Below are 19,634 nucleotides of genomic sequence, written 5' to 3'. Positions count from 1 at the left end.
AGGCTTTTGGTTTTGATCATGCATTATAAACTATAAACAGTCAGTTCAAATATGAAGATTCATTTGATTTTTATACTTGATTTATATGTGGATACCACATTTCTCTCTTTATTATTATTATTTTTAATAAAATGCTGAAGTGGTAGGTAGATATAAGATAAAGGTAGAAAACAGTTTAGTGTTGTAAGAGAGCAAATGTAGATGATCAGGTGTGTGCCTGTAGACTATGTGTTAATCCAAGCTAGACAAGGGCAATAAAACATCCACGTATGCAGATTTCTCTCAGAACAGGGGGGGGGGGAGGTTCTAAGCCTCACCTCTGTTGTTCCCCATTTTCTCACCTGATGGCCCCCCTGCGACTGTGCCTGTCTTAGGTTGTTTCTCCCTTGAGGAATCTTACCCGTCTCTGGCTAACCAGTCATCTTCCGGGGCCATACAGGGAAATGTTAAGTTGGTAAGTGAGAGAGAAGCCTTATTGTTTGAAAAGGTTAGCTTTTTACTTCTTTGCATATTTTATGCCCTGTGGCTTCTATGCCCAGTATTTGTCTTAAGGTGTCTTTACCACTTGGAAGAATTATGATACTTGGTAAATTCGATATGAGGCACGAATTCTACTTAAGGGTTATAATTAGGAAGGAAGAAGAAAAGCTATAGAAGTAGCAGGTGGAAGAAAACCTGGGAAGATTGATTATTTCTTTGATATACCTTCTTGTAGAGTAACTTCAGCATGTATAGGTTTTAAACTACTAATTAAATTGCACACACACATTAACATAATAGGAGTACAGTTATGTAACCAAAGCATACCTATAATTACCAGCCATCTCCAGTGAAACCAAGAAAACCAGTTAGGCACCTTAGGCATTTGTGAAAACTTATCTATAATATGGTGGATATTGTCCAACTGAACTTAAACAGTCTGAGAGAAATCAGACAAATTAAAACAACCCATTCCTGGGGACTGTTCACATCCCATATGCTCTTTTAACAGTAAATAGTCTGTAGTTGTAAGATTTTGGATAAGCGCATCATCCCTTGATGCCTCATCCCCCTGAATGTTCTCCCAGGCAGCACGTGTCTCTGGTTCTCTCTAGAGAGAGAGTCCTGGGCTGAGGCGGTGAGAGGTCTCTGAAGGCCCTTTGGTGGAGCAGTTATTTGTGATATTGAATTCTGCTCTGGTGGTGGTAGGTGCTTTTAAAACACCCAGCGATTTCAACTAGAGAGCTCTATTGAATAATTCTATTTCTTTCCCAAACAAAAAATGACAAAATGAAGGCTTCAAGTCAGGAAAAGCATCATGAAGTCAATTGCTCTTCCAATCAGTTAAAAATGCTCCATGGGCCTCTTCTGAAATGTAACTTCTATCATTTTCTGTACAGGAGGGACCTCATGGTAGCAGCCCAGAATTTTTTGTGTGCTGGCTGTGGGACACCAATAGAACCTAGTAAGTATGGATCATAGGTTGCCTGATCAGTCTGTGATGACAGAGTGAAGAATAATGAGGTGGGACAGGTCATTGTTTTTGTGAAAGATGCCTTTGATGAGAAGGTGTAAGAGCTGCCGGGTGTTGCCCCCTCTTTCATGAAGAGGCCATCGTGAGCTATAAGGCTACGTGACTGGCCTGTTACCTCTCAGATTCTCATCTCCTAGTCGTCTTCCCACCGGGCACTCAGCCTGAGCCACAGGGCCACCCTGCTGGTCTTTGAACGTGGCAGGCTCACTCCTGATTTAGGGATTTGCATTTGTGGTTTACTCTCCCTGGAATGCCCTCCCCCGATGGCTGGTTCCCTTATTTCTTTCACGTCTTTACTCAGAAGTTATAGGGCAACCTACTGAAAATGTCTACCTCACCACACTCCTGGCCACAAGCATACACATGAACACTTTTTCTTACCCTTCCTTTTCATTTTTATTCTAGCACTTATCTTCCTAAAACACTCTTAGAGTTTACTGATTCTTATTATTGTCTGTCTCCCGCACTAGATTCTAAGTTCCATGAAGACAGATATGTTGTCTGGTGTCTTCATTGCTTTATCCCCTGTTCCTACAAAAGTGTCTGGCATGCGTTGGGCCTTAGAAGATATTTATTCAATGACTAAATGGCTTGCCAAAAAGCTAGCCAAACTCCTCTGAGAGAGTTTGAGGGAAGTGGTCTGAGGGGGATCATTCCTGGGCCAGTTGAGGCCTAGAAAATCAGGCTTCACCCAGGCAGAAATGCAAGTTGCCTACTTGAGATTTGGAATCACTTGTGTGTGAGGGGGTCTATAGGTCTGACCTGCAGAAGGCTGGGAAGAAGAGCTTTGGGCGAAAGGGTTCCCTTGGCCTTTGAAAAGGCAGTCTTCCAAGGAAAGACTTGGAAGACCTGCACCTCAAGAAATAAAAGCAGAAAACAGAAACCTATCTACACTTCCTTCCACCATGTTGAATGACAATGATGGTTGTAACTACCTTTCTTTAAACGACTTGTCTTCCCAGCTGGGCCAGTAAGGACCATGTCTATTTGGTTACCACTGTATTCTGGTACCTCAGGAAATCTTGCATGCATGGGTCAGAAAGAGGAACACATGACCATGATTCCACTGACTTTTTAAGTCTTTCTCTAAATTTGTTCAAATTTGGAGATATGTGCCAATGCTGTTGATGCAAACATGGACTGTGCTTACAAGAAGGCATAGTCATCAGTTAAATAACAAGGGCAATATAGGCAATGAAAGAGAAAGTCAAGAGTACCATGGGATTTACAGCAAGGGAACTTAATCTGGGGTTAGAGGCTGGGAGTGAGAGGTTTCATGAGGAAGTGATTATTTCCAGAGGAATGGACAGTTTTTTGGGGGCTGGGGTTTACCATATACAAAAGGCCTGAGGCTGTTGCAAAGGTCCTTGACTACAGAGTAAGAATTAGAGGAGAAAACCTGCCTCAGATACAGGCAGAGCACTGCTTGGAGAGGCATTATTGACATGCTTGGAGAGGCATAAACAGTTTTGGACATTTTTTTGTGAACTTCCTATAGCTCTTAGGATAATTTTTTTTTAATTTTTATTTTGAGATAATTTTAGCCTTAAAAGAGTTGCAAAAATTGTATGGAGACATCATTCTTTATACCCTTTACCTAACTTCCCCCTACTGTTAACTTCTTATAATAATCATAGCATAATTATTAGAACTAAAAAATTAGCATTGGTATAATTCTATTAAATAAACTCCAGATTTTATTCTGATTTCATTAATGACCTATATCTGTCCTAGGGTCCAATCCAGATTCCCACATTGAAGTTAGCTGTCATTTCTTCTTTGTCTACTCCAACCTCATACACACTGAGCCATTTGAAAAGTAGGCAGCAGACATGACGTTTTCCCCTTTAAGTCCTAAAAATAAGGATGATGACAGTTGTCACGCCAAAGAAAATTAATAACAATTCTCTAATGTTGTCTAATTCTACTCCATATTCTCTTGTTGTCCTCAAGATGTCATTTATAGCTAGTTTTTCCATCCAGTTTTCAACCAAGTTTCATACACTGCATTTAGTTAATGTTTCTCTTTAGTCAGCTTTCTTTTAGAACTGTGCTGTCCAGTATGGTAGCCACTAGCTCATGTGGCTACTTAAAATCTAATTCAAATTAATTAAAATTAAAAGTCCACTTCCTCAGTCACACTAGCTACATTTCAAGTGCTCAATAGCCAAATGTAGCACAGCTGCTTTAATGGACAGCACAGACACAGAACATTTCCATCTTCACAGAAAGTTCTATTAGACAGGACTGTTCTAGAATTTTCCCTCCTAATTTTTTTCTGGGATATTGACTTTCCTCAGAGGAAAATCATTATGGTTTAGAGCAAGGTCTCTCCGCCTCAGCACTACTGACTTTGCTGTAGGGGCTGCCCTGTGTCTTACAGGGTGTTCAGCAGCAGCACTAGATGTCACATCACGAGGAGCTCCCCAGTTGTGACAACTGAAAATGTCTCAAGATCTTTCCAAATTGTCCCTTGTTGGGGAAATCATGCCTGGTCAAGAACCGCTAGTTTAGGATGCTTTGTTTTGTTCTGTTTTAATTAAAGGACTGAAGATACCAAAAGAGAAGAACATCATTTATTCTGTGTTGATAGTATCATGTTTAGTATATATTCAATGAAATGTGATGAGTGAGTGAATGGGTCTCGAAATGGTAGGACTGTAGATGTTAAGTAAATATGAACCACATCAGGAAAATTTACTGACCCTTTCTTCCCTCCTTTCTCTCCCCACCTTGCTAAGTTTGACCAGAACTGTTGAGTACAGGGACCAGCAATACCTCCCTTTTTGCCTGTTTGATATACAATGCATTGAGGTCGTCATAAGCAAAATAATATTAATTACCTGCCACACCAGAGATCTTAATCCAGAGTGGGAAATCGACACAATACAACAGAGTTTTCAAGGTTTCACATTTGAGAACTCAAACATAATCATTAGGCACTTACTTTCTTACTAATAATTTGTCAGCCGTAGAGAGATATCACATGATGCAGCGTTTGAGAATAGAATAGTGTGCGTATGTATGTACCTATAGTTGCACCTCATTATTAATGAATTCCATATTTGCAAATTCACCCACTTGATAAAATTTATATGTAAACCCCAAAACAGTGATATTTTCAGTCATTCACAGAATATGCATGAAGCACTGAAAAATTTGAGTCACCAGAAATTTGACTTGCCCAATGCATGTGTTCCCAGCTGAAGTTGAATAAAGAATCCTCTGCCTTCTTGTTTTAACTCTCACACTGTAAACAAGTCCTTCTGTAGTTTATTTAGTGCCATTTTGAACTTTTTTCATTTGTTGTTGGTGATTTAGCTATCTAAAATACTCCCCCAAGTGCAGTGCTGAAGTGCGGTGTAATGGTGCTAAGCTCAAGAAGCCTGTGATTTGCTTTATCAGAAAAGTCGATGCATTAGATAAGCCTCATTCAGGCATGAGTTACAGTGTTACTGACCCTGAATTCAATAATATGAATGCACAAAATATATTGAAGAAGGTGTCTATAAAGAGAAAACATGCATAAAACAAGGTTAAGTATTGATCAGTTGATTAAAATGTTTTTACCAGAGGCTCATGGGAACCTAACCCTGTGTTTCCCAGGAGCAATACTTGAGTGTTTATTAATTCAGTTTTCATGGCAACTTTATAGAACATTAACTACTGCCAATAATAAGAATCAACTGTATTTACTGGTTTAAATTTAAAAATCAACTCCAAGTGCTATCTTGGTTTATTGAGTTTATTTAAGGGTAGTAATGGGCAAGGGAAAATTCATCAGCTCCTCTCCTCTTCCCTCCATTGGATGCACCAGAGGGGATGTGGGGTATGATGGCTAAAAGCTGGAGCTTCAGTCCAGGCTTGGGGTGGAGTCCTGCTCACCTGCTTATGGTTTGTGAGTCTCTGGCATGTGACTGAACTTCACTGTCTTGTGCTTTCATTAGTGATTTAGGGGGAGTAATAGTCCCTGCCTCACAGGCATGAGCACAGAGTGGTATAGTGTAGAGTAAGTGTTCAGTGAAGGTTTGTTCCTGTGGTCACTGAGGTCTTGTTTACTTATTTATTTATTTATTTGTTTTTAATTTTATTTAATTTTATTTAATTTTGTTATCATTAATCTACAACTACACGAAGAACGTTATGTTTACGAGGCTCTCCCCTAACCCAAGTCCCCCCTATAAACCCCTTTACAGTCACTGTCCATCAGCATAGCAAAATGCTATAGAATCACTACTTGTCTTCTCTGTGTTGTACAGCCCTCCCCTTTCTACCACCCCCCCTTTATGCATGCTAATCTTAATACCCCCCTTCATCTCCCCACCCCTTATCCATCCCTACCCACCCATCCTCCCCAGTCCCTTTCCTACCTGTTAGTCCAATCTTGGGTTCTGTGATTCTGCTGCTGTTTTCTTCTTTCAGTTTTTCCTTTGTTCTTGTACTCCACAGATGAGCGAAATCATTTGGTATTTCTCTTTCTCTGCTTGGCTTATTTCACTGAGCATAATACCCTCTAGCTCCATCCATGTTGCTGCAAATGGTAGGATTTGTTTTCTTCTTATGGCTGAGTAATACTCCATTGTGTATATGTACCACATTTTCTTTATCCAATCATCTACTGATAGACACTTAGGTTGCTTCCAATTCGTGGCTATTGTAAATAGTGCTGCAATAAACATAGGGGTGGATCTGTCTTTTTCAAACTTGAGTGCTGCGTTCTTAGGGTAAATTCCTAGGAGTGGAATTCCTGGGTCAAATGGTAAGTTTATTTTGAGCATTTTGAGGAACCTCCATACTGCTTTCCACAATGGTTAAACTAACTTACATTCCCACCAGCAGTGTAGGAGGGTTCCCCTTCTCCACAGCCTCGCCAACATTTGTTGTTGTTTGTCTTTTGGATGGTAGCCATCCTTACTGGTGTGAGGTGATATCTCATTGTGGTTTTAATTTGCATTTCTCTGATAATTAGCGATGTGGAGCATCTTTTCATGTGTGTTGGCCATCTGTATTTCTTTTTTGGAGAACTGTTCAGTTCCTCTGCCCATTTTTTAAGTGGATTGTTTGTTTTTTGTTTGTTGAGGTGGGTGAGGTCTTTATATATTTTGGATGTCAAGCCTTTATCAGATCTGTCATTTTCAAACATATTCTCCCATACTGTAGGGTACCTTTTTGTTCTATTGATGGTGTCCTTTACTGTACAGAAGCTTTTCAGCTTGATATAGTTTTTTGTTTTTGTTTTCCTTGCCCAGGGAGATATATTCATGAAGAGGTCACTCATGTTTATGTCCAAGAGATTTTTGCCTATGTTTTTTTCTAAGAGTTTTATGGTTTCATGACTTACATTCAGTTCTTTGATCCATTTTGAATTTACTTTTGTGTATGGGGTTAGACAGTGATCCAGTTTCATTCTCTTACATGTAGCTGTCCAGTTTTGCCAGCACCATCTGTTGAAGAGACTGTCATTTCCCCATTGTATGTCCATGGCTCCTTTATCAAATATTAATTGACCATATATGTTTGGGGTAATGTCTGGAGTCTCTAATTTGTTCCACTGGTCTGTGGCCCTGTTCTTGTGCCAGTACCAAATTGTCTTGATTACTGTGGCTTTGTAGTAGAGCTTGAAGTTGAGGAGTGAGATCCCTGCCACTTTATTCTTCTTTCTCAGGATTGCTTTGGCAATTCGGGGTCTTTGGTGTTTCCATATGAATTTTTGAACTATTTGTTCCAGTTCGTTGAAAAATGTTGTTGGCAATTTGATAGGGATTGCATCGAATCTGTATATTGCTTTGGGCAGGATGGCCATTTTGACAATATTAATTCTTCCTAGTCAAGAGCATGGGATGAGTTTCCATTTGTTAGTGTCCTTTTTAATTTTTCTTAAGAGTGTCTTATAGTTTTCAGGGTATAGGTCTTTCACTTCTTTGGTTAGGTTTATTCCTAGGTATTTTATTCTTTTTGATGCAGTTGTGAATGGAATTGTTTTCCTGATTTCTCTTTCTATTGGCTCATTGTTAGTGTATAAGAAAGACACAGATTTATGTGTGTTAATTTTGTATCCTGCAACTTTACTGTATTCCGATATCAGTTCTAGTAGTTTTGGAGTGGAGGCTTTAGGGTTTTTTATGTACAATATCATGTCATCTGCAAATAGTGACAGTTTAACTTCTTCTTTACCAATCTGGATTCCTTGTTTTTCTTTGTTTTGTCTAATTGCTGTGGCTAGGACCTCCAGTACTATGTTAAATAACAGTGGGGAGAGTGGGCATTCCTGTCTTGTTTCCGATCTCAGAGGAAAAGCTTTCAGCTTCTTGCTGTTCAGTATGATGTCGGCTGTGGGTTTATTGTATATGGCCTTTATTATGTTGAGGTTCTTGCCCTCTATACCTATTTTTCTGAGAGTTTTTTTGTCATGAATGGATGTTGAATTTTGTCGAATGCTTTTTCAGCATCTATGGAGATGATCATGTGGTTTTTGTCTTTCTTTTTGTTTATGTGGTGGATGATGTTGATGGATTTTCGAATGTTGTACCATCCTTGCATCCCTGGTATGAATCCCACTGGGTCATGGTGTATGATCCTTTTGATGTATTTTTGAATTTGGTTTGCTAATATTTTGTTGAGTATTTTTGCATCTACATTCATCAGGGATATTGGTCTGTAGTTTTCTTTTTTGGTGGGGTCTTTGCCTGGCTTGGTATTAGGGTGATGTTGGCCTTGTAGAATGAGTTTGGGAGTATTCCCTCCTGTTCTATTTTTTGGAAAACTTTAAGGAGAATGGGTATTTTATCTTCTCTGTATGTCTGATAAAATTCCGAGGTAAATCCATCTGGCTCGGGTGTTTTTTTCTTGGGTAGTTTTTTGATTACTGCTTCAATTTCTTTGCTGGTAATTGGTTTGTTTAGATTTTGTGTTTCTTCCTTGGTCAGTTTTGGAAGGTTGTATTTTTCTAGGAAGTTGTCCATTTCTTCTAGGTTTTCCAGCTTCTTAGCATATAGGTTTTTCATAGTAGTCTCTAATAATTCTTTGTTTTTCTGTTGGGTCCGTCGTGATGTTTCCTTTCTCATTTCTGCTTCTGTTGATGTGTGTTGATTCTCTTTTTCTCTTAATAAGTTTGGCTAGAGGCTTATCTATTTTGTTTATTATCTCGAAGAACCAGCTCTTGGTTTCATTGATTTTTTCTATTGTTTTATTCTTCTCAATTTTGTTTATTTATTCTCTAATCTTTATTATGTCCCTCCTTCTGCTGACTTTAGGCCTCATTTGTTCTTCTTTTTCCAATTTTGATAATTGTGACATTAGACTATTCATTTGGGTTTGTTCTTCCTTCTTTAAATATGCCTGAATTGCTATATACTTTCCTCTTAAGACAGCTTTCACTGCGTCCCACAGAAGTTGGGGCTTTGTGTTGTTGTTGTCATTTATTTCCATATATTGCTGTATCTCCATTTTTATTTGGTCATTGATCCATTGACTATTTAGAAGCGGGTTGTTAAGCCTCTATGTGTTTGTGAGCCTTTTTTCTTTCTTGGTACAATTTATTTCTAGTTTTATACCTTTGTTGTCTGAAAAGTTGGTTGGTAGGATTTCAATCTTTTTGAATTTACTGAGGCTCTTTTTGTGGCCTAGTATGTGGTCTATTCTGGAGAATGTTCCATGTGCACTTGAGAAGAATGTGTATCCTGTTGCTTTTGGGTTTAGAGTTCTATAGATGTCTATTAGGTCCGCCTGTTCTAGTGAGTTGTTCAGTGCCTCTGTGTCCTTACTTATTTTCTGTCTGGTGGATCTGTCCTTTGGAGTGGATGGTGTGTTGAAGTCTCCTAAAATGAACGCATTGCAGTCTATTTCCTCCTTTAGTTCTGTTAGTATTTGTTTCACATATGTTGGTGCTCCTGTGTTGGGTGCATATATATTTTTAATGGTTATATCCTCTTGTTGGACTGAGCCCTTTATCATTATGTAATGTCCTTCTTTATCTTTTGTTGCTTTCTTTGTTTTGAAGTCTATTTTGTCTGATACTAGTACTGCAACTCCTGCTTTTTTCTCCCTATTGTTTGCATGAAATATCTTTTTCTATCCCTTGACTTTTAGTCTGTGCATGTCTTTGGGTTTGAGGTGAGTCTCTTGTAAGCAGCATATAGATGGGTGTTGTTTTTTTATCCATTCAGTGACTCAATGTCTTTTGATTGGTGCATTCAGTCCATTTACATTTAGGGTGATTATCGATAGGTATGTACTTATTGCCATTTCAGGCTTTAGATTCGTGGTTACCAAAAGTTCCAGATTACTTTCCTTACTATCTAAGAGTCTACCTTAACTCACTTAGTATGCTGTTACAAACACAATCTGGAGGTTCTTTTCTATTTCTCCTCCTTTTTCTTCCTCCTTCATTCTTTATATATTAGGTATCAAATTCTGTACTTTTTGTCTATCCCTTGATTGACTTTGGGGATAGTCAATTTAATTTTGCATTTGCCTCACAATCAGCTGCTCCACCCTCCGTACTGTGATTTTACTACCTCTGGTGACAGCTATCCAACCCTAGGAACACTTCCATCTATAGCAGTCCCTCCAAAATAGACTACAGAGATGGTTGTGGGAGGTAAACTCTCTCAGCTTTTGCTTATCTGGAAATTGTTTAATCCCTCCTTCAAATTTAAATAATAATCTTGCTGGATAAAGTAATCTTGGTTCCAGGCCCTTCTGCTTCATGGCATTTAATACGTCATGCCACTCCCTTCTGGCCTGTAAGGTTTCTGCTGAGAAGTCTGTTGTTAGTCTGATGGGCTTTCCTTTGTATGTGATCTTATTTTTGCCTCTGGCTGCTTTTAACAGTCTGTCCTTATCCTTGATCTTTCACATTTTAATTACTATGTGTTTTGCTCTTGTCTTCCTTGGGTCTCTTGTGTTAGAGGATCTGTGGATCTCCATGGCCTGACAGACTATGTCCTTCCCCAGATTGGGGAAGTTTTCAGCAACTACCTCCTCAAAGACACTTTCTATCCCTTTCTCTCTCTTCTTCTTCTGGTATCCCTATAATGCGAATATTGTTCCACTTGGATTGGTCACACAGTTCTCTCAATATTCTTTCATTTTTAGAGATCCTTTTTTCTCTCTGTGCCTCAGCTTCTTTGTATTCCTCTTCTCTAGTTTCTATTTCATTTATTGTCTCCTCCACCATATCCAACCTGCTTTTAATACCCTCCATCATGTTCTTTAATGATTGGATCTCTGACCTGAATTCATTCCTGAGTTCTTGGATGTCTTTCCATACCTCCATTAGGATGTTGTGATTTTTATTTTGAACTCCCTTTCAGGAAGAGTCACAAGGTCCACATCATTTAAATCTTTCTCGGGAGTTGTATTAACAATTTTACTCTGGAGAAGGTTCCTTTGGCGTTTCATGTTTGTATATGGTGCCCTCTAGTGTCCAGAAGCTCTATTCTGGAGCTTCTGAGTCCCTGAAGCAATGTTGGGGGTCGCAGGGGAGCGGTACTGGTGCCTGGGGGTAGGAAAGAGCTGTTCTCCACCTCCTGGATGCTGTGCCTGTCTCCACTGCCTGAACCAGTGGGTGGAGCACAGAGGTATAAGTTTTTGTCCCAGAGCAGTCGGATATGGATCCCTGCTTTGCACAAGCAGCCAGAAGCCCAGTCTCCCCAGGAACTCTGCCTGTATTAACTTTCCAACCCAGTAGTCATGCGAGTCTCATGAAAGCACCATGCAATGTGGGATCTCCAGAGCAGATCTCTGGAGCTAGGTATTCAGCAGTCCCAAGCCTTCCACTCCCTCCCTGCTCCATTTGTCTTCCTGCTGCCGGTGAGCTGGGGTGGGGGAGGGGCTCGGGTCCTGTGGAGCCACAGCTCTGGTACTACCCCACTCGCTGAGGTCTGCTCTTTTCTCCAGGTGTGTGTAGTCTGACGCAGTCCTCTTTCCTGTTGCTCTCTCAGGATTAGTTGCGCCAATTAAATTTTCTAATTGTATCCAGTTTTAGGAGGAAGTCTCTGTCTCTCCTCTCATGCAGCCATCTTTAATCCCATCTCTATGGACAGAGTTTTAAAGGCAGCTAGAGAGAGGAAAAAGGTCATCTCCCATTTACTCCATGAATCTGGAGTGTGTGTCTTGTACCTCGGCACATTTGCTCCCAAGGCATAAATGTTATTGGCCTGGAATCTTCTTTTCTGCTCTTGAGACACCATGACCTTTGTCTTTGTCTTCCCTAGAAGGCTTCCCAGTTCTGTCCAGTCTTATTTTTAAGGCTGTTTTAGGAAACTATTTAGAATCTACAGTATGCTAGGTGTTGGGGTAGCTGCTTTCCCATCCATTGTTCCATTCAATCCTCACTATACATGTCAACTAATATTTGTATCATACTCATGGTATTCTAATTACAAAGAAACCCATGGGTCAAATGGTGAATGATGAATATCAAACCTGCTCATCTTAGACCCTAGTGTTAAAGGAGGGGCACACAGTGGACTTACCTGAATCTCTATTTTCTCCTTAAGCTGGGCAGTGCATAACCAGGTATTTGTTGTATTTGTCTCTCTACCTTTTACTTGCCAATATATTTTATTAGAGCTATTTCCAAAAGCAATGCATGTTCATTTTAGCAACTTTAAAAGTGCAAATAGCAAAAATCCTTTCCACCTCCCACCTTCTGTAAGTACTCACTGTTGGCTTTATGGTGGGGATCCTTTTGGACTGCAATATACATTTTCAAAACAAAATCAAGATGGCATTATATGTATCTGTAACTAGAAGTGAACTGTCCACACACACTCTATATTTCATAGGCTCTCTTGCATTTCACGGTTGAGTAGATGGTACTTATTTAGCCAGTTGCTTCTTAATGCTTAGTCACATTGCTTCCCCCACCCCATTATAAATATGTTGTAATGATCACCTTTCTATATTTCCATGTGTGCACTTCAGCATTTCTGTCTGATGTCACAGAAGTGGGATACTGCTGAATTTAAGAATTAAAGTGTATCACAGAAATATCCTCCTAAAAACTAGCTCTCTTGTCAGTGCTGTGAGTGAACACCTGCCCTCCTATGAATCGCCAGCTCTGGAGCCTCTAAATCTGTAACAGTTTGAGGCAAAGCCAAGTCTATATTCTTACTATGCCCACCTTTGGTGCTGAGTCTCTTCCCTGCGTCTGTATTTGTTGTCCACATTTCATCTTCCATGTATTGCCCATTCCTGTCCTTTGTGCATTTATATATATTTTTTCCTCACTAATTTATCCAGAAAGTCTTTTGGGTGCTACTTCCTAACAACGTATGTACAGTGCTTTATAATTTCCAAAGCACTTTTCGTAGGTGTGATGTCCCGTAACCTAGTTCTGAGTTGTTTTCTGTGGCCCCAGGATAGCCTGAAGAGGTTCCGACCTGCCCCCTGCCTTCCTGCCAGTGAGAGGTGAAGTCTGGACTCCCACCAGATTTCCAGACTCTAAACCTTATGTTCTTTTGGCTACACTACAGTTTACAATGCCCCTTCCAAATCCAGGACTATTGGGGGAGGATTCTGTTTTCTGACATCTGTTTCAAGAAAGCACAGCTCACGAATGGCCGTGTTTGAAGGCTTCCAGTTTTTGCCAGAGCTTTTCCGGCTGCGGTGAGGCCCACATAGCTTTAGCAGCGCAAAGGCGGCCAGCCGGGGCCTGACCTTGGGTGGGCCTGGCAGTGGGGCTGCCTGGTGAGCGGTGCTCACGCTCCCGTGTACCCGCAGAGTTCGTGAAGCGGCTCCGGTACTGCGAGTACCTGGGGAAGTATTTCTGTGACTGCTGCCACTCCTACAGCGAGTCCTGTGTCCCTGCGCGGATCCTGAAGAACTGGGACTTCAGGAAGTACTACGTCAGCAATTTCTCCAAGCGGCTGCTGGATGGCATATGGCACCAGCCCATTGTCAATTTGCAGAGCATCAGCCACAGCGTGTATGCCAAGGCCAAGGAGCTGGACCGAGTGAAGGTGAGCAGCCGCCTATGGGGACAGCCAGGCTGGGGTTGAAACGGGCTCATGAGCATCCCCGGGGCTGGTTTACCATCAAGTGGGTGGAGCTCCGGCTTCAGAGCCCGTTGCCCACACAGGCTCTTTCCAAAGCCCCCTGCCAAATTTTTTTTTATCTACACATAGTTTTGCATTTATACATAGCCTTTACAATGTATTTACTGTTATTTTTAAAAATAAAATAGTATATGCTTAAGGTGTACAACATGATGCTTGGATATATACATACATAGAGAAATGATTACTGGTCAGGTTAATTAACATATCCATCTCACACAGTCACTTTGTGTGTGTGTGTGTGTGGTGAGAGCAAATGAACTCTACTCTCTTAGCAAATTTCCAGTATTCTGTACAGTATTAACTATATAGTCATGCTCTATATTGCGTCTCTAGACTTATTCATAGTCCATAACTGCAAACTTGTACCCTTAGACCAACAGTTCCCCATTCTGCCACCTCCCTGCCCCTGGTAACCATGTTCAGCTCTCTTCTTCTATGTTATCTTTTAGATTCCACACATGAGACCATGCAGTTTTTTCTTTCTATGTCTGGCTCCTTTCCCTTAGCATAATGTCCTCTGAGTTCATCGTGTTGTCACAAATGTCAGGCCCTCCCTCTTTTATACAGTTTTGTGTTCATCTGAAGGAAGGCCCCCCACAGTGGTGTCAGTGTCAGTCTCCCCAAAACCTGGGACCATCCTGGACCCTCTGTGGATCTCAGGACTCAGTCATGAACCCCTGCTATAAAGACTGTTTACTTCCAAGGCTTGTTTATAGATGTAGCATTTCAAGGTAAGAAATAACATTTCAATTTGACTTCCACGTTTAACTATCCCCACTGTTTGGTTTCTCACATTAGGAAATCCAGGAGCAGCTTTTTCACATCAAGAAGTTGTTGAAGACCTGCAGGTTTGCTGAAAGGTACTGTTGTTGGCTGGGACAGTGGGTTGAGAGAACCGGCCCTGCCCATGCCTGCCAGTCCTCTGTGTGCCTCTGGTCCCAGCTCCTCCAGGGTACAGGGCCTCTAACCTCACATCTCTCCTTGGGAATGTAGACCCTCTCTTTAACGCTGCTAACCCCTGTGGCTCACTAGCACTGAGTTTCATGTGGTAAGAAGAATTGGCCAGTACAAGGATGATTTAAGTCTAACCAGTGGCCTTTATTATGATGATGATTATCATTATTAATTTATATTGTGATAAAGTACACATTTACCATTTTAACCACTTTAAGTGTATAATGCAGTGGCATTAAGTACATTCACATTATTGTACAACCCTCACCACATCCATCCACAGAACTTCTTTATCTTGCAAAACTGAAACTCTATATCCATTAAGCAGTATCTCCCCATTCCTCTCTCCTCCCAGCGCCTGGCAACTACTCTTCTACTTTCTGTCTCTATGATTTTGACTACTCCAGGTGCTTATGTAAGTGGAATCATACAGCATTTTTTTTGACTGGCTTCTTTCACTTGGAATAATGTCCTTGAGATACATGCATGTTGTAGCATGCATTTCAATCTCCTTCCTTTTTAAGGCTGAATGATAGTCCCTTATATGTTTATACCACATTTTGTTCATATGCTCATCCATCTTGAGTTGCTTTCACCTTTTAGCTATTGTGAATAGTGCTGCTACAAGCATGGGTGTACCAGTGGCCTTAAAAAAAACCCTGATAGAGAGGCATGTAGAACTTTCATTGGCTGTATACTATTTTATACTATGATGTAATGTTAATTTAAGTATTGTCCTATTTCTGATATATTTTTTATCTAATATATTTTTAATGTCTGAATGTAAAAACTAGATTTTAGTATAACTGTTAAATCTAATAGGTTTTTAATATCTAATGGATATTTAGATAGATTTTTAAATATTTTTTGTTACTTAAAAAAACACTTAATAGATCTTTTGTTATTTAAAAAAAGGCTTTAGCTGAATCTCTGCCCACATCCATAGGTATGTCCTTAGGATAAACTTCTCATAGTGGAATTTCTGGAAGCCGTGGCCATAAAAGTACAGGCATGAGTTCATAGACAGAGATAGAGATTTTTTAGTGGAAAAAGAGTAAGTTTAGATTTAATATATATATATATATAGGATCATAGGAATCATAGGTTTTAGAAATTTGTCTTGTTTTCTTTTAAAACGTCTTTCAGTTTCTGATCTTTATTTAATGATGATGTATATTTTTTAATTGAATTTCTTGGGGAAAAACATGTCTTCTCTAGTCATTTGGCCTTAACTGTACCTGTGGCATTGGCGTGACAGGTTAATTACTTCTCAGACCCTCAGTTTTCTCTCCTGGAACCTGTAATAATACCTACAATTCTTACCAACTACAAAAATTTATTGAATATACATTCTGTGCTTCAGATAAAAAATCAATAGGCCTCATGTTAGTCCAGGGAGAAAGCAGCCACAGATCACTGAGGAACTCTGTGTTAGATGCGTGGGCACAGCGCCCTGCAGGTGAAGAGGAGGCAGCATTGCAATCATAAGGGAGGGGGCAGGGAAGAGAGCGGCATGGCTTCCTGGAGCTGAAGAGCAAGGCAGAGGGAACAAGAGGGAGTCAGGGATCCTCTGGCAGAAGAAGCAGTGTGAGTGAGCACCCCAGGCCGACAGAGAATTATACATGGTTTGGCATCATTAGACTGTTGAGTCCAGTGTAAACAGCGGCTGGCTTGGGAATGCAGCGAAGGGAGATGGCACTGACTGACTGAGGGACGTCGGAGGAGATCAGGAGGGTTTAGAGAAGACTACTCTTAGTTTTGAATGTTGGTAGGCTCTCTGAGTGCCTGTTGCCAGCTCACAGTCGAATGCCTAGGCTTAAGCCCCGTGCTGGATTCATGGGCTTTGGAGTCACACCCCTGCTGGCGAGCAGTAATTCTCCTGCTGGCTAAGACTATAGTCAGTGATGCTGATGGACTTGAAATTTAGGTACAATGTGAAGAAGGTAGTAAATCTTATCTCATTACACATTTTAAGACGTGAAACACAAATTTTCAAGTTCTCTTTTGCTCAATGTGTGCCTGGACAGGCTGCAAGAGACACGTTTCTCAGTTTGTTGAGCTTTTTGAAATCAGCCTTTATGGAATTTTAACTTCCTGGTTTCCAAAATGTAAAAGTTTTTGTAAGCCATTTCCAAACTTGCAAAATGTAAAGTGATGAGTAAGGTTAACTTGTTCCTGGAGTACTTTTTCTTTTTTATATGGAGTTCAAAAAATTAAATGTGAGTGCAAGGAGAAAACACCCCCCACCCCACCCCCACACACACTCCTGCCCCAATCTCTGTGTGGGTGGGTTTTGAATTCGTCTTTGTTTTCTCTCTGGCAGTGCAGTAAAGGAGTTTGAGCAGGTGCCAGGACACTTGACTGATGAGCTCCATCTGTTCTCCCTGGAGGACCTGGTCAGGGTCAGGAAAAGGCTGCTGATGCCCTCACTCAAAGATATTCTGAAAACTTCCCTCGCGCACATTGCCAGCTGTGAGGTGAGTGTTCGCCCACGAATGGTTGTCCCTGGACTGTCCCTGTGTGTCAGGACCAGGGCTGGGTGTGCTGCCCTGTACTTCATTTAACTCTCACAAACCCTGAGGAAAGAGCTGGCAGCACTATTTCCAGATGAGAAAAACGAGGTACAGAGCTGTTAAATAACAGGTCAAGATAATCCTGCAGGTCAGTTGCAGGGCTGGGGTGTAAGACTGGGCCGTGCAACTTCTCAGTCTGGCTGCCAAGCCCTATTTGGAGCCTTCCTTGGCCCCCATTTTCCCTGAAGTGCCAAATACAACCATGTGGACCCAGGATCCAGTGGAACAGGAGCTCTGTGTCTCCAGGAACTGGAGGACTGTAGGGCAGTGATCAGAAGCAAAACTAGATCAGTTAAAAGCACATGTTCAGATCATGATCTTCCTCTGGTGCCTCACACTGTGTGGATGTGAAGTTTGTCCTTGAAAAATGAATGCACATTTATTGCTCTAATCCATCCTTTAAGGCAGGATATCACATCCTGTTTCTTCTAGACGTTGGAATGATATACTTTGACAAATTGATGTTTATAAAGTTCTACAAAGTGGTAACTCAACTTCTCCATCAAAAGAAATGTTACCAATGAAGATTTCAACTTTTTTATTCCTTTTATAGCTATGTCAGGGAAAGGGCTTCATTTGTGAATTTTGCCGAAGTGCGGCTGTCATCTTCCCATTTCAGACCACAATGTGCAGAAGATGTTCAGGTATTTCATGACTTCATAACATAAGTTTAAAATAGCTTAATAATTTAAGTGCACAGTTAAGTTTAATAATATAAACACAACATTAATTCAAGCTTATTAATGGCTTAATAATTTAAGCACAATGTTATTTGCTTAAAGTATAAAGATGCTGGTGTGTGTTTGTATGTTGGACTGGAGCTCATAAAGGTTTGGGTGCACAATGAGGAGTATTTGGGAGAGGATAAGGGGTGAGATCTCCTGGATAGGGTTTGTGAATGGAGCTGGTCCCTCTTTGCCTCTGCCTCAATTTGTCTACACCAGGACAAACTGCAACTGCCCTAGTTTTGCAATTGGATCACAGTCAGGCCCAAGCTGAAGTGTTGTCTCTGGCTTCTTTTGCACAGCAGTGGCAGAGTTGAGTAGTCCTTATGGAGACTAGATAGTCCCAAAGCCCTAAAACATTTACTCTCTGGCTCTTCAAAGAAAAGGTTTGCAGGCCCTTGTGGTACCGTATTAGTACCCAAGAAAATCCCGAGCTCTCAAAGTTGTTTAATGAAAAAGAGATGGTAATGAATTCTGCCTTCACCCTTGAGAGAAGCCTGCCGTCCTCTTAGGCCACGCCAGTGTAGTCTCCCCTAGTCCGTGAGGCACTGTCGCAGGATGTTTCCCCAGCAGAGAAACTCTGTGAACACTTGGGAGGTTGGGAGCAGCAGGCCTGGGCTGAGAGAGAAGATGAAATGGCTGGTGGTGGTGGTGAAGGCTTATCACATCTCCCAGGGCACCTTTAGCATTGTCCCAAACTGAGGACAAGAGGGCAGCTGACCCTTTAAATCCTACATTGACCAGTCACCAGATGCAGGCTGTTGCCAGCAAGGAGACATGAGCAAGGCAGCTCTTTCCAGTTTGAGCCATTTCCAGAGAAGCAACACCTCCCGTGCTGTCAGCCACCAACACCCTCAGTTGCTGAGGGGATGGTCCTTGGCAGGTCAGGTCGGGGGCACTGCAGCATCCACTACCTCAGGCTCTCTGAGCCTCACTTTCATGACCTGCTGGAGCCTTAATAATCCCTGAGTTTCGACCTGTCTGATGATTTTCCTTTCAGAAGACCTCAGACCTCCTCTCTCCCCCGGGTGGGAATTAGTGTCTATATGTACATGAGAAAGTGAGATAGCCTCGTTGCTGACTGCTGCCCTCTCCTCACAGTGTGCAGAGCTTGCTTTCACAAGCAGTGTTACCAGTCTGCCCAGTGTCCCCGGTGTGCGAGGATCACAGCCAGAAGACTTTTGGAAAGTTCTCCCTCTGCAGAGACATGATGCCCCTGGGTCTTGTGAAAAAGACTATTCGAAATGACTGTAACACCTTTTTGTGTCTATTATTGACATCATTGTTTTAGATATTGAGTACTGTCTATTAAGGAAAACATGGCCAGTATTCTCTATTATATATATTTAATGTTTTCAAAGAATGCAGGTTCTTTGTTATTAAGCGTAAGTTGTTACTGGTGGTTTTGTTTACAAATGTTCAAGATTTTGCTGCTACTTTTTCTTAAAGAGTCTTTTGATACTTCTTAAATTGTATTTGAATATTTATATTTAGCTGATGTTGGAGCCTGTTTTTTATGAATTGTAACTGACAAGGTGGATTAGTTCCTCTTCCTATAAAGCTTGTTTTGTGAAACAGATTGGTACTGTCAATGGACAAAAATGCAACCAAAAATCTGTTTTCTCAGGCTTTTATCTGACTTAAACACCACTTTGTAATTATATCAGTCCTTTAGGTTCTACTTATTACAGGATTTGTATAGAGAGTACACTCTGTGGTTCCATCTAGTTGGAATTGCTTAGATGTGAGTGGAGGTGCTGTTTGAAGCCATTGCCTCTAGGTGGCGCTCTTTCAGTTGGCACAA

General features: G+C 41.0%; 1 protein-coding gene across 10 annotated transcripts in view; it reads left to right on the top strand.

Moving 5' to 3' along the window:
- The window catches only part of RUBCNL (rubicon like autophagy enhancer), a 60,358-nt gene extending 40,953 nt beyond the window's left edge, over positions 1 to 19,405 (top strand). For all 10 annotated transcript variants that reach the window (XM_073212631.1, XM_073212630.1, XM_073212632.1 and 7 more), the window contains 6 exons: positions 1,380 to 1,444; positions 13,241 to 13,479; positions 14,377 to 14,438; positions 16,856 to 17,009; positions 17,659 to 17,749; positions 18,932 to 19,405. In XM_073212631.1, coding sequence (XP_073068732.1) covers positions 1,380 to 1,444; positions 13,241 to 13,479; positions 14,377 to 14,438; positions 16,856 to 17,009; positions 17,659 to 17,749; positions 18,932 to 19,041 — 721 coding nt within the window. In that variant the 3' untranslated portion in view covers positions 19,042 to 19,405. The remainder of the gene's footprint in view (positions 1 to 1,379; positions 1,445 to 13,240; positions 13,480 to 14,376; positions 14,439 to 16,855; positions 17,010 to 17,658; positions 17,750 to 18,931) is intronic.
- The last annotated feature ends 229 nt before the right edge of the window (positions 19,406 to 19,634 follow it).

The sequence above is a fragment of the Manis javanica genome, chromosome 9 (assembly GCF_040802235.1).
Source record: "Manis javanica isolate MJ-LG chromosome 9, MJ_LKY, whole genome shotgun sequence".
NCBI lineage: Eukaryota > Metazoa > Chordata > Mammalia > Pholidota > Manidae > Manis > Manis javanica.
The sequence above is the reverse complement of the archived record's forward strand: the minus strand, read 5'-3'. Positions and strand labels throughout refer to the sequence as shown.